Source organism: Lontra canadensis, unplaced genomic scaffold, assembly GCF_010015895.1.
Source record: "Lontra canadensis isolate GAN:19392208 unplaced genomic scaffold, GSC_riverotter_1.0 scaffold129, whole genome shotgun sequence".
Classification (NCBI taxonomy): Eukaryota; Metazoa; Chordata; class Mammalia; order Carnivora; family Mustelidae; genus Lontra; species Lontra canadensis.
Genome location: NW_022631123.1, coordinates 1,816,268 through 1,831,793, shown reverse-complemented (window position 1 = coordinate 1,831,793; position 15,526 = coordinate 1,816,268). Strand labels below are relative to the sequence as shown.

Below are 15,526 nucleotides of genomic sequence, written 5' to 3'. Positions count from 1 at the left end.
CCTTTTATCACTTTTTAAAACATACATAGCTTTAAAGCATGAACTCATTCATCTTTGCTAAAAGCCTTCATGGAAATTTGAACAAAAGTAGTTTCCATTAAATATTCTTGAGCTCTAATGTGCATCCTTTTACTACTTCCTTTTAGATTCAGATCCTCTTCCTCCTCCTCCTCCTTCTTCTTCTTCTTTTAATTTTTATTAATACCTGTTCTTAGGCTCTTTAAGGTTTAGAGTGAAAAAGTATAGAAATAAGTCATGTAGCAAAGTGTGGGCCTTGAGACTCAACCTAAGGGAAAAAAAATATGATGGCCAGAGAATCCGAGATAAAATAGATGTCTTGGGCAATGGAGAGGATATTAGGCAGAGTGAAATTAGATCTCTTTCAATAATGGAGAAAAAGGACTCAGAAGACTGTCTACTCTATCGTTTTACAATAGAGTAGGGAAGAAACCTAAGACCACCAAGAAAATGCTTAAAAGATGCCAAGACAACCACTGTTGCCTTTAAGATATTGTATTTGGTAGAAATTCCTGACAGGACCCTGGTGGCATTTAACCATGCATTTGGTTTAGGTCTGTAAGTCTAGGGGAAGGTGGAGGAATACTTTTGATGTTGTTGCTCTTTCCTGACTCCAGTGTCCACCAAAACACTCACCCATTATTGTTCTTTTCTCGTTGCTGATTTTCTGATTATGGGACTCAGCCAACTTGCTATTTTAAGCTATTTTTACATTGAGTGTAAGGTCATTAGATATGAATATATTTTATAACCCGAAGCCCCACGGAGCACACATGAGCAAACTGGGATCATAAACCGGAGGACTTCCCCTTCATTGCCTGGGTAATCTTAAACTTTTTGGCAGTTTCCTATTTGGAAATCAGATGCCACAAACTAAGGGGGCAGGCAGGTTTCAGTCATAGGCTTGTAAGAAGACAGGCAGAGATAGTAATAATCTGTTGGTGGTTTAGTTAGCATCTCGCTCTTCTACAGTCTTGTAGACTTCAATGGCTGAAAAGAAAAAGTTCTTATCTTTACAATAAAATACATCCACTTTATTCAGGTCTGAAATGTGTTAAAATCCTGACTTATTTGGGACAAAATAAAGCTAACTTTCTTCTTACCTGTTATGACAACATAAATTTCAGATTTAACTATAAACAATGAGGCTGTTGATACAGAAGAAAATATGATTAGATTTAAGACTTTGGAATAGGGACCATCTTTCCAAGCAAGACACCAAATCCAGAAAACACAAAAGAAACACCGATACATTTAAATGATAAAACACAAGCATTTCTGCCCTGCACAGAATAACAAAAAATCCAAGGGAAAATTGAGCAAAATTATTTGCAACACACATGACAAAAAGTACTGATTTTATTTATCTATACAGAGCTCTTATAATTCCATAAGAGATTAAAAAACAAATAGAAAAAATATACAAAGTAAAGGAAGACATTTAATATAAAAAGAAATACAATGGCTTATAAGCATAAGAAAAGATGCTTTACCTAAATTTAAAAATGCAAATTAATACAATAATGACATTCCATTTATATTAAAATGGAAAGATAAAAAAGTGATAATTACAATTTTGGCCAGAGTATAGGGAAACAGGCACTCAAATACAATATTGGTGGGAGAGTAAATTTGTATAACATCTTTGAAAATAAATCAGGAAATAGTCAAGAAAAAGAGGAAACACCTTTTGTTCCAACCTATTTGTAAGAATTACTCCTTAAATGTACTTCCATTCATGTGCACAAATATGTGTTCAAGGATAACATTCCATTATTCATAGTAATTTTTGTTTTCCCCCGATTAACAATGATCTTTTTGTTTGTGGCTTAGTTTTTTTACATCCATCCCAAATTCAGCAAGAGTTGTAACACCCATACGAATCACATTTTTCTCATGTGATGGAACATGTCAGATACTGTGTCCCTTTCCATTTTGTTCTAGAGCCATGTCCACCTGGTCCCCAGCATCACACTCTGAAGCTTGACTGATTGTTCTCTGGCTGCCTGATCAGACATTCTGGGTGTGTGTTCCCCTGAATTCTTCTCCGGGATCCATGCCTCCTTGGACTAATAACATTGCACTCATATTTTATTTAGATATAAAAATTCTAGGTTGATCATAATTTCCCCTAAAATATGTGAAGACCTTTATTTAAGGCATCTATTCTTAGAGCTTTCAGGGCTGGTGTTGAGAACTCTTTTTCTTCCTCTCTGGGAGATGTGGGAACTTTTCTTCTACTGTCCTGACATTTCGTGATGGTAGGCCTTGAGAGGGTGATTTTTACATCCATTCTAGTAGGCAGTTGGAAGGCTTCCAATTAATAAACTCATTATCTTTTAAGTCCAAAACATTTTTATGGATTACCTCTTATATTACAATCCTCTTTATTTTATTGTAAAATATAACACTGGTACAGAAAAACCTTATGAAATAAACGTTTGGTTTTTAAAATATCATCATGAGAGAAATACTCTGGAGAAAAAACACCCAGGTTAAGAAATAGAACTTGGCAAATCACCCCAAAGTCTTCCATAGGCACCATCTCAATCACATCTTTCCTCTTCTATAAAAATAATCACCATCTTGTGGGCCTGTTACCACCTTGCTTTTCTTTATAATTTTATCACCCAAAGGTACTTCCCTAGGCTATATTTTTTTAAAGCTTTTATAAGTTTCTTTAGATCTACAAGTTATTCCACCATATTTTTCTTTTAATTTATTTGTTGAAGAAACCAAGACATTTAATTGATAAAGTTTCCTGCAGTATGAATTTTGTTGATTTCATTCCCAAGGTGTATTTTAACCTGCTCTTTTGTCTTATGTATTTCCTGATATTTAGACCTACATACTTCATCACATACAGATTCATGTTGGGGTGCAAGGCCTCTTCTGAGGTAGTGTTGTATATTTCCATTCAGGAAGGATATAATAACTGGTTGTTTTTTATCATGATACCAGCCACTGATGCTCAATAGTTACATCTATTAATTCATTAGGAATAGGGTAAAATTCTAATAAAATGATTCCTTCTTTTATTATGTGAAATAATTCTACAAGGAGTAAATTCCCTTTATCTACTATTTGGCTATTTAGCTATATAGTTCATAGAGGAATATTAGGATGAATTCTTCAGTGCTTACTTTTATTTTTCAGTTTTCAAAACAATGAGTTGAATTCCAGTTATCCTCAGTAAATGACAGAAGAATATTCTTTTTAACAATTATTAAGTTATTAATTTTAATTTGATTCTTTCAATTACTGGACATTATCCTTAATGATGCTCAAACTGTCCCTTCTTTAGATAGTGAGATAGGCAAGTTGACTTCTGAGTCTTTTTTATATATCCAAAGAAGTCTTTGACAAGATGTTCCAGGTTCATCTTGTAGAGTTTGTTCCCCATTTCTCTCTCTCTCTCTCTCTCTCTCTCTCACTCTGTGTGTGTGTGTGTGTGTGTGTGTGTGTGTGTGTGTGTTTGCATACAGGCATAGGGAATGCAATTTTAAGACCACAGTCTGAGCCCTGGAGATGCTCTTTGTTACTGGCTTGGCTATTGTTTGCATAATATTTTTTAGTGCTTTTTTTCTGATACCTCCATTTTAAAATCCAAGCCATGGAGTTTTAACTTAACCTCTTCTCTCTTGCATCAGAATATCCTTTCTTCCACATTAAAAATGCCGGTTCTCAAGACAGTGGAAATAACAGAACTAGCATATCATAATATTCCTCATCTTCTGTAATCCTTGTTACACAGGTAACAGTCTCAGAGTAGCAATAACACTATTACCAAAACCAGTATGACTGGAGGGAATCACAGTTTTTGCATATGATTTCCCTATTCTCCTCACATTTTTAAAATAGCTGTGCTGTGTCTACATTGTCAAAGCATATAGCCATTGTATAATGTACTGTCTACCTTACAACCCTCATTTAGTCATAGTTCTTCGAGCAAATATGTTTTAAATGTCCATCACCAGTCTTTACATCAGTGTCACCTTTCTGCTTGTCTGAAGTCACTGCTAAATTTCTCTGGAAGTGTTCATAGGAACAGTATTACTTGAGCTCTTGAATGTTGATAACAGTTTGTTGGGGCCTTTATATTTGTATTCTAAGTAAAGTCAATTTATGGCTGAATATTAAAAAATCACTGGCTCATATTCTCTTTTCTTAAGCATTTTGCACATGCTACTCAATTTTCTTCTGGCACAAAGTATTGTTTTCAAAGAGGTCTGATGATAACCGAATTATATAATGAGAGTCTCTGTTATAAGAGACTTGTTTTTTTTACCTGGATGTGAATGCCCAAATGATTTTTTCTTTGATATTCAATAATCTTCCTAGAATATGTCTTAATGGTAGTCATATTAAATGTTTTCTCAGATACCGAAAGCACCCTTTTGAAATGTAATTTTAAATCTTTTCTATTACATTAAGAAAGTTTTCTTGAATTGCAGTTTTTATTGTATTCTCTTCATCCCATTTTGGTTTTCTCCATATATACATATGTTGAGTCTTTTTTGTCTATCTTTTTATTAGTCATGTATTCTTGAAGTCTTTTTCTTCTACTTTCTTTTTTCTTTTTTGACATTTTTTCTTACTTACCTTCTATTTCACTTTAGATATTTTTTAAGTCTCTTAAGGCATTCTTTGGTCTTGTTGGTCCTTTCAATTTAATCTTTGCTTTTGAAATCATTCTTTCTTCCATTTGTAATTATTTCTTTAATTTTGTTAAAGCATCTCTTAACTTTTCTAATTCTGATTTATGTTATTATTTATAGGTTGTATTATTTCCTTAGCACCTTTTAGTTTATTTAATTTTTATCTTCTAAAAACATTTTAGAACTCCTTAGCTGTTACCTCATCTTCTATTCTTGTTCTGATAGACTTAGGTATTTTTTTCATTCCCTTGTATATTTTTGTGAGGATTAGGGAGAGGAAAGAAACAAAGACATGTTTTCAATCCACAATATGTAATCAGCCTCATTTTTCTTATGGATTGTATTTTCTTATTGATTTATAGAAATTTTCTATCTAACCCATGTTAATTTTTCATGGCTACACATATTATAAATATTTACTTTTAGTATGTACTTGTCATTTAAAAAAAACTTATTATTTAATTTATTGAGATTTTCATTTCAATTCTTATTCTTGCCTTTATGGTTTATTTGATTTTGTGTCTTGTTTAGTAAATTCTTTCTTATTTCTAGGACATGGCAATATTTTCCTATGTGCTCTTCTAAAACATTTAAAATTTGCTTTTCATGTTTTTAGCTGTAATTTATGTAGGATTAATTTTTATCTGTAGTTTGACACAGAGAGCATTTTCCCCATGGAGATAACTGAAGAATTTATCCTTTCCTCTTGATTTGTAATGTTTAGTATGCACTAAATTTCTCTTTTTTCATAGGTCTGTTTATGAGTTTACTTTTATTCTTCATTTGTTTCTCTTTGAATTGATACTATGCAGTTTTAACTCTTGAAATATTATAGGTGAAGTAGCTGCTCCTTATTCTTTTGTTTCAAAATGATTTTGGCCATTCTTGACCTTTACCCGTCTAAAGTCTAAACACAAACACATAAACATACTCTGGGGCAATTTTGATTAGGACAACTTTGGATTCATGGATAAATCTGAGACTTATTTTTATTTACTTCAGTTTTCTCATAAAGCAGACATAAAGTGTGCTTTCATGGAACATGTCCAGATGAGCTTCATAAAGAATATATATACGTAATGACACCCACATATATATGTAGACAGTACACATTTGCACATCTTATGGAATATTTGTAGAAATAGATATACAAATAAGCAACTGTCAATGTCCCTGGGGAAGGGAACTAAGAAATTGGGGTCTGATGTGAGAAAGATGTTTACTTTTCGCTGTAAAATATTTTATCATGTTTGGATTTTTTTTAACCTTGTGCATGTGTTACTTTTTCTTTTAAGTAATCCCATTAGATGACTGCACTTGACTGGCTTACATCAGTATCTTAATTATGACAGGTGATTGATGTGAGGATTGGGGAAAATATCATAGTGGCAGAACCACATTCTTTTTCCATAATTTCTTTCATTTAATAAGCACCCGTAACTCAGAAACCTCTAAATAGAAGGCCTAAAGTAATTATCCCACTTTTCTTACTTAGGATGACTAATACATCATTAAAAAATTTTAAATGGAAGAAAACAGATTCTTCAAATTTATCTGATAATGTCTCTTGTGCTACGTGTATAGACAAAATGAAGAATTAATCAGTTGCTTGTTAGTAATAAAAGAACAAAAACATTTGCTTTTCTATCATTGGTAGCTCAGAGACTCACATATAATGAAAGGTCCATAATAAGTGCCTCTGAAAGTATTGATAAAATTCTGAAGGTGGTATGTAGTGGTTTATTGTGGGGTATGATATGAATCTAGGATACAGTAAGTGCTCAGTAAATGTCAGCAGTTGATTTTCTCAGTATTATACATACTATTTCCATTGTCCTTAGACCCAAACTTTGCCCTCAACCTGGTTCTGCATAGTATCTTTTGTAAATTATTTGGGTGATGATAAAAAAGTATGTCTATCACTTTATTAGATTTCATTACTCTGGGATGGATAGAAATATTTCATAGGCTGGAAAAATGTGATGAGTCTAATGAAGGTGGAATTTAATAGTGTCCAATATCCTGAAGATGAAATAACACTCAATTGATCAAGGGCAGGATGAAGGCATTCGTTTCCTTAACAGCAGCACGGGTAGAAATTTCAAGGAGTTTTAATAGGGAATAGGTCTCAATCTGAATTACTGGTGTGCTATGGCCACCAAAGAAGACAACATTACCAAAGTTATATTAAAAGAATACAGTTTCTACAATGAGGAAGTTGTTAGTAGTGCTCTACTAGGTAGGGATCAGCATATACCTGAAGCATTTATTATATACAGTCCTAGACATCACACATCTTAAGAAACATAGGCGTGAGAGACTATTAAAAAAAAAAAAAAACCAACAGTGATCAGAGTGGTGGAGACTGAGCTATTGTGTATTAAAAATGGGAATTTTTCTTTGAGAAGAAAATGACTCAGGGAAGATATGATAGTTATCTTCAAATATTTGAAAAGGCAGGAGATGGAGACTTTATGACTTTCAAAAGAAAAGATGGAACGACAGGTGGATATAAGGAAGAAATTCCAGATGATCTCAAAAGTAGCCACCTGTTTTAGAATTCCAGACCAGTGCTGTGCAGTAGTAAGTTTCACAGCCACGTATTGGGACTGTGGTAGAGGATTAAGGAATCAGTTAAGTGGCTGGATCCGATGAAATTTAAGCTGGATATTTCATGTTTGGTTTATTTTGGCATAGTACAGTGAGGTTTCAGATACGGCTATATCTATTACTGGGAAGGATTGCCCCACATGTGCGTTTTTGGTGGACTGGTCAATAGAATTGAACTAATATTGCTGTGAACTCAGCAAGTACTGTTTTAGGTTTACTATTTTGACTATTTACTATTTATATATAAAACAAATTTGAAATAAAGTATTGTGTAATGATTTGGCACACCAGATAATACAGAAGGAAATCTGAATAGTTTAAGTGTTTAAACCTATTCCAAGCATGGCAATAGTTGTGTTTTATTGGCAAGTGTCTAATGTTCAGCCCATTGGCTCATGGTGAACACGACTCATTGAACAAATGAATGACTAATTCTCCTCATTGCACGAGTGATGTATGCTAGCTACTAACCTGCCTGAGGAACAGAGGGAGCTAATTCCTAAAAAGCACCACTCATTTAGATTACCTGGACACATTCCCCACAAATTCCGCCTTCTTAGAGAAGAAGACATAAAGAGCAATGGGAGAGGGCATGCAAAGAGAAGCTGCAGGAGGCAGTAGAAAGTTCTCCTTTGGTGAAGGCGAAGTCAACTCCAAGAATGAGGCTGAATATTTTCAGGGGAGAGAGAGAAATGCTTTAAGGGGATATTCAAGGAAACTTTCCAAATTAGGGCAATATGAAGTACTTCAAATTATGGCACTTCATCGGCAAATGCTATTTTCATATAAACATTTATAGAATATATTTGGGACTGGTTTCTTTTTTGAACTCAGAAATAACATTCCGTAACCTGTAAGGAAATGTAAAAATGTAGTTAAAAAAATGTAATCATATAAAACAACATCAAACCCTATAAAACATCTAAGCCCTTTTGTGGAATGTGAAACTCTTTGAATATTCTTTTAAACTGTTAATGTGGTACTAATGGCTGTGTGTGGCCACAGAGACCTACATAAACAATGACAGTTCTTTTATTTAGCAATTTGGAAACAGTGACCTTTAGGTTATATTTTGGGAAATTCTATGATGTCTTATTTGTTTAACTGTATTCTTACCTAGGGCTATGTACAGATGAGCAATGCCCATAGTTCATTCAGTCCTCCCTACTGAGATCAGTATTGATTAAATAGAACAAGACTAGAAATCTATCACTCTAGATTTTATTTTTGTTTGTTTCCAGTGACACAATTGGCATGAGGCCTGAATCAAGGATTAAATTCATTGTCTCATCCTAAATACTATTAATCTTATCCTCTAAGGACAATGGATTATGGGTTAAAGAGATTTATTTAAATCTCTGCTCTCTCTTTTTTTATAAGCTGCCATACATCTCTACGAAAGAACTATTTGGAGGCAAAAAGTCACTGATTTAAAATTGAGAAGTTTTTCTTCCTTTTTTACCCTCCTTCACTTCCTCACTCCTTCCTTTTTTCTCCTCCCTCTTTCCTCTCTTTTATGACAAGCTGTGCAATGAGCATGCCTGAGTTCCTGAAATTTACTCTCCAGATTTTTCCCCTGCATTCACCAGAGGTGAACAGACCAGAAACTGTCATTGTTTCCATCAAATTGGAACTGTCAGCACATGTATGGGCAATATATAGAAGTTGGAAAGGAACATTTATCTTGGAAATGTTTTTGTGTGTCACACAGAGAAGAAATTATTTCTGAGTTTAAAAATAGTCAACACAACTTGGAAAACATGGTAATATTTATTCATGATAATAAACGTGTTTTAATGAAAGCCATGGATGTCCAAACACAAACTGAATCATGACACCCAATGGCCTTTTTTTTTTTTTTACAAAAACCATGACATATGTCCCATTAATTTGCTAAATGATATGAGTGCAGAAAAGATGAATCAAGAACACTAAAATTCTTTTAAACATACCCTCTAATAATAGACATCAACCCTAGACATGGCATTCAAAAATAGTCCCTTTACTTTAACTTCATCTGCTGAGTTTTTGTTACTAGACCTTTACAGATTTTTTTAAAGCTTTAATTGTTATCATTCATTTCAACACAAAACTGCTAGCACTTTGGCTTGACCTTCTACAGAAGATTAAACTCTATGACATTAGTACATATGCAGTAAGGTATACAAAGTCATTTTGTAAATATGTGAGTCTGAAAGGGCCATCACAGACATCCAATAAACCATATATCAAATATATACCATGTGGTATATATAATGGTTGACTAGAAAAAATGATATACTTTCTAACTTATGTTTGTTCCTAACAACTTCAGACTTTTAAATTAAACTTACCTATTTAGAAAAAAGTCAAAGTTTGTTAGAGATTTAAGTTGCTACCCTTAAATACTATTAAATCTGATGCTTAAATAATTATTTGTACTTTTCAAAAAATTCACCTTACTCTTTTCTAGGAATAGTTTGGACCCATTTGCTGTCATACAAAAAATCAAGTTAAATGCAAGAAAAGACCTTTCTAAATAAAATTTTCTTACTGGAAATTTTAACATGGTCATCCTATTGTATCTTTTCAATTGAATTATCAGGATCTGCAGATTTAAAAAAGACCATAAGGTTTATAAATAAAATCCCAGGAAGAAAGGCACTTATACCCTGCACACAATTATTCTAGTCTGTATACTCTGTAACCTTTATCAAATGGAATTGATTTCTGGCCTGTGTACAAATACATTAAAATGCCAGAATAAATTCAAATCAGAATGCATTTGAAAGAGAATCAAGTTGGCCACCAAATGCTTCATATCGGTAGGATATTTCTTTAGAGGCTTCGGATGGAAATTTGAAGTGGATGTTATCATATCGAGTGCAGGAGAGGTATAAGGCTGTTGGAGAAATTCCCTCTGTTTATTGACTAAAAAGCCAAAACAATTGTCTTTAAGAGTAAAGCTTGACAAGATAATTAAATGAATGATAACAAAATCTCAGCAGGGAAATGCCCATTAATTGAATTTATTTGGGAGCATGTTTTCACAAGTATAACCAAATTGTCTAATTTTCACTCACATTAAAAACTGATAGTCTATAACAACTAATTATTAGATATGAAGTAAAAGGCCCATACTTTGAACCAACAACACAGAAGGAAACAAACATCAAAGGATTGCCATGATATTTGACAGCTTCCTAAAAATCCCATTCATCATTTTGCCCTGTGAAAATCTTTCAGTGAAACTCGCCAAAGGAAAAAAATCCCAGTAATTTCTATGTAATAGTGTTTTTAGAGCTGAAACACGTTTGCCACATTCTTTGTATCTTTTCAATGATACTAATATGTGTGTCGGTATGAGTACGTCAACAGGCAAAATAACTGGAGAAGAATATGTTACAGATATAACAATTGAGTTTTGGCATTTCTTTTCTGTAGGAAAATTAGTGTCTTGTTTTCCTCTTTCATATCACTTATGGTTAGTTATTTTTAAAAATTTGGTTGCTGTGCTCATGTTGTACAGATAAAAAAATTTTGAATTAAAGCATCATTATGACCAACTTTTAAATTTGAAATGAGGGATGAAACAAATTATACTTTACTCAGATTTTCTTCTTTGAGCTGTGAGCATGATCTCTCCAAATTCAAATTGGATAGTTTTAATGCTTTAGCAAATGATTTTCCAATTTCCGTAAAGCTAATGATGAGCCTTAAGATACATCTGTAGTATTCAACCAGATTTTGTTCATAGTCAACATACTCAATAGAAATGTAAATCTACGAAATCTGTTACGTTCATATTTCTAACCCCATACTCTACATACATACAACACCTGGTAATAATTTTATATAATAGCAAAACAATGAAATAAAGTCCGTTTTTGGCTTAATGTTTATATAAATTCTAAGCACCCTTGGCTATTTCCTCCTGAGGGAGGAAAATCTGAATTGCCAAAAATGCCAAAATATCATTTTAATAGGTAATGCCAAAAATGTCATTTTAATTTTGTGACTTAATTTTTTCTAAAGAAAATTGTCTAAATAAATACATTTTAAAGATATTGGTTAAAATGTAACAATATTCAAAAATATTTTTTGCACTTAAAAATTATGTTTCAGCTTTAAAAACAGTTCTTAATGTTCTGTTTATTGTGGGAAACCATTTTACACTCAGAAGACTAGCTGCTGTAATTATAAAACTAACAACTAACACTCATTCACAATGACTTTATCACAACTTGAGAACAGTAATAAAACCTAGAACTGCTTTTTATCTTCCACAAAGTTGATACTACATTAATTTAGAAAAAAGACTAGGACTGTGTTTGTTTTCCTAAATCATTTCCCTAAATTAATATAACACAGATGTCAGTTATGGCATATATAGGTAGATTTATAGATTAATTTAGAGCAACAGGTATGCAGATAGATATAAATATGGCCATCATTAAGATAGAAGAGAATGCTTGATTTTGCCAAGTGAAGTAATGCATATGAAAGATTTCACTCATATCTTATTTGTTGCCGTTTCTGTTTCTTTTTATCTTTTGTTTAATTGGTGTAATAAAAGACAGTTTTGTGATTAGCAATATTTCAGATGTTAAGCAATTCTTTTTCTTGGTTTACATTGGCAGTTCACAGTCTAAAAGCATAACCATATTAAGCAAAAACTGCATGTAGACCGCTCTGGGTTTTGAAGACTTTTTGCCTCAACAGAGATTTTTACTTGAAGTTATAGAGTACTATCTACATTTAATTGATAGTTAATAATTGGGAATGGGAATTACAAGCAAAGAAATTCTTGATACAGAAGATTTTATCTTTTAGTGTCAGCTTAATGTCTTGATCAGCATTTTTTAGTTCTCTTAGGAGGATTACTTTTTATCCATTACTTTATGATAGTTTAATCACCCTTATATTATGAACCTAGCAATTCTCGTTCCATGAAATATTGCACATTTATTTCCAATAGGCCTTTTCCTTGACGATGAAAATCAGAACCTGTGTTTCTAACTGAAAAGAATTGGCACATTTTACTTCTACAACACTTTCACATAAGAGGTATTTAAAAATACAAAGCTAATATTTTTCATGAGTTCCCGGGCTTATAAATTCACAATGTTAAAGTTTCATCAGTTTCATCTTAGATGAGACTTGCCTTTAAATACACGTGTGTTTTCTATAGAAGTTATCTATATGTCTTCAAAAACCCAACTGGTCTAGAAAAATGACTCTCTGAGACAGTCATGTTTCTTTTGTTATTAAAAAAAAGACAAAACAGCAATAAACATTTTAGCTCTTTAATGAGCAAAGATCATGTCTCTTAGCATTGGACTAATAGTCATTATCCAGATTATCTTTATTTCACGCAATGACCAGTGACATGGCCAAGATGTACAAAGTTGTTTCCATCAAGTAGTATACAATTTTTTTTTTTTGTATAATAAGCTTTCATTCTTGAAAAAGAGTAACTGAAAAGAAAGGTTTCTGTTACTGCAGTTAGTTTGTCAGAGAAAGTTCTTTGCATTATCTTACAAACTATCAAAATTGCTAGTCATCTGAAAAAATGTAAAAAAAAATCACATAACTTTAGTCTAATAGAAATATAGTACAGGTAAGAGAGAAAGTATTTATCAGGATGTGCTCTTTAAGTCCATCTCAATTTTTTTTAATATAAATGTACATCTGATTACATATACAAACATTTGGAAAGGTCTGTGATATACTGTTACTGGTAAACAACAGGGGGATGAAGAGTTTCCTGTGGTCTTAGAGTATTCATTTAAAATCACACATACGTGTAAGACTAAAATCCTCCAGGTGTTGACTCTCCTTCTAGGTTCTGTATCTATGTTGTACTCTACTGATATTGGGTGAGTAAATTCCAGTGAATGAGCCTTAGTGAGAAAGATAAGTGATATGAGGAGGGATATAACTGTATATTGAATTCTTATTAGTAAACATTTTATCATGCAACATGAGTAAATCAATTAACTGAGAACAGTAATCAGAGTGGTAATTTGGGGCATCCTCATATCATAGAAGACTGTTGCAAGTAACTCTTTGGACACACTTCACCTTACCAAAAGGAACAAAATACAGAATAACAAAAACCACAGCAAATTATAGATCCTGTAACACATGTCCAGTTAGGGTTGTATTTCTATAAATTATTTAGATTGGGATGAAAAGAACATTAAAAACACAGGAGTTTCTTTTTTCCTGGGATTCGTATCAGCGAGTATTCACCACTATGCCTATAGTTTCTTCAAATACCTTTAATAACTAATTCTTCCTATTATCAAAACTACTGTGAATTATTTACTCCTAATTACTTCTGCCCCTTAAAATCTTCTTTAGGTTCTGCCAATTGATAGAGGAAGCTTCTATTAAAGACTCCAATGGGATGAGAAGAATTTTAATTACGGCTTAATCAGCAGCACAGCCACCAAGCATATAAATTATCATGCACATCGTGCTAAAAATATCCAGTTTCCTTTATCCCCACAACTTTATACTGACAGCACTTATGTGATAATGTTGTACCTGCCAGTCTTTAAACTTCTTTGTTTTACTGGCAAATTTCAGCATGAGCCTCCGCTAAGGCCATTAACAGCATTGGTGCTTTGTGTACTTATCCAAATATGTAAATATGGTCTACACAATAAAACGCCTTCAAATAAAAACTGGTGAAAATTATCTGACATTCCATTGGTGTGTCCCTTGTGCATATTCATGGTTGTTTTTTTTTTTATTTTTATGATTTATATTTCAGACATAGTTCTTTCCTGTTTGGTGTTCCACATGCCTAATTCCATTATGTAACATAAATCTTCAAAAAATTAATTCTTGAATGTGAATGAAAAAGTATCATTCAGAACAATTGCTTCAAGCAATTGAAATTCATTTTTAAAGTTGATTTGTGTATATATGTACAATTTATTTTTTTTCAAAACCCCCAAAGTTCTTGATATGTATATTCACATAATATTCCTCCTTATTTAAATAGTAAGAGTCTTGTAGGTTGAAAGCCAAGGAATCTTCAGTAATCTTTTACTGCAATCCATCAAAAAAATAGAGTTTGTTTCTCTTATCTGGCTATACCCTGGTTGTTGAATGTGAATGGGGGTGGGGATGGGGATGGGGCAGAGTATTGTTCTGTCCTCCGGTAAATGTATTGAATGTGTGTAAGGGCTGAATCCCTGGTATAGTGTTGGGAATCATTGTAATGGTGTTGGGTGTCATTAAGGGAACATCATCAGGTGACCTCCTCATAGCTAGTGTGTAATCTGGGGGGCAGGCGGTCCGAAGAACCACCTCATGTGGATGGATGGACTCACATTCATGATCCAAATCAGTGTGCTTCATTTGGAGGGACATGATCTCCTCTTCTTGTGCATGGGTCAGATCGTTGGTAGTAGTGCGCTGAGGGCTGCATCTCCTGTGAACATCATGTCTCCTCTTATCCTTTTTGTAGTACAGGGCTGCAAAGGCAAGGATGTTCAGAAACAGCAGTGATGCTCCAACCGCAATAGTGACGCTCAGCTCTGTGGAGTAGTCCCTTTGATCCACTGAAAATGGACTTGGTTGTTGTTTGGGATCGTCCTGCTTGGCAGTGGGAAATGCTGATGTGACAGGTACAGAATTCTTTCTCGTAGGTCTGAAAGTGATGTCGGTTGATGGCACTTTAGTTGTTGTCGAGGTATACTGAGAAATGTCATTGAGATTATGCAGATGAGGTACCAGCTCCAACCAGAGGTTCACCTTATTGGCTCTGTAATGTTCTTTAACTCTTGGTTTTAATCCAATATGGAGATAAAGTTGATCTTTCTGGGAATATCTGGTCCATGCTACTTCTTCGAAGCGGTTGGGTTTGGTATGGATGAATTTCGTGTCTTGAGGGACTGGTTGATTTGGGTCACTAGGAAAGAAAAAAGCACTATGAGAACAAAATTGTTTTATTCTTTTTCTTAGCCAAAAGAGTACTAGTTTAACATCGAATTGGAGAGGTAAATTAGCAGATTAGCAAGGCCTTAGACTGTGTTTTAATAACAACTGGGTCAACTTAGAAACACAGATCCTATTGCAGGCAGCTTAGGTGGATGATAATGTAATGAGAGTAAGCCTCACATTCTTATTCTCTTTGCCCATTTAAACATGGGCTACTATCTACCCAAAGATATAAAAATTCATATGCATATGCATTGTCTCCTAGGCAAACTAACAAGGACAGCATGGGATTGAGGAAAAGACTT

The 15,526-nt window shown here is 33.4% G+C and overlaps 1 protein-coding gene across 9 annotated transcripts in view; it reads right to left on the bottom strand.

The window, feature by feature from the left end:
* Positions 1-12,557: 12,557 nt before the first annotated feature.
* Positions 12,558-15,526, bottom strand: part of NLGN1 (neuroligin 1) — an 824,956-nt gene continuing 821,987 nt past the window's right edge. For all 9 annotated transcript variants that reach the window (XM_032842375.1, XM_032842376.1, XM_032842374.1 and 6 more), the window contains one exon: positions 12,558-15,192. In XM_032842375.1, coding sequence (XP_032698266.1) covers positions 14,370-15,192 — 823 coding nt within the window. In that variant the 3' untranslated portion in view covers positions 12,558-14,369. The remainder of the gene's footprint in view (positions 15,193-15,526) is intronic.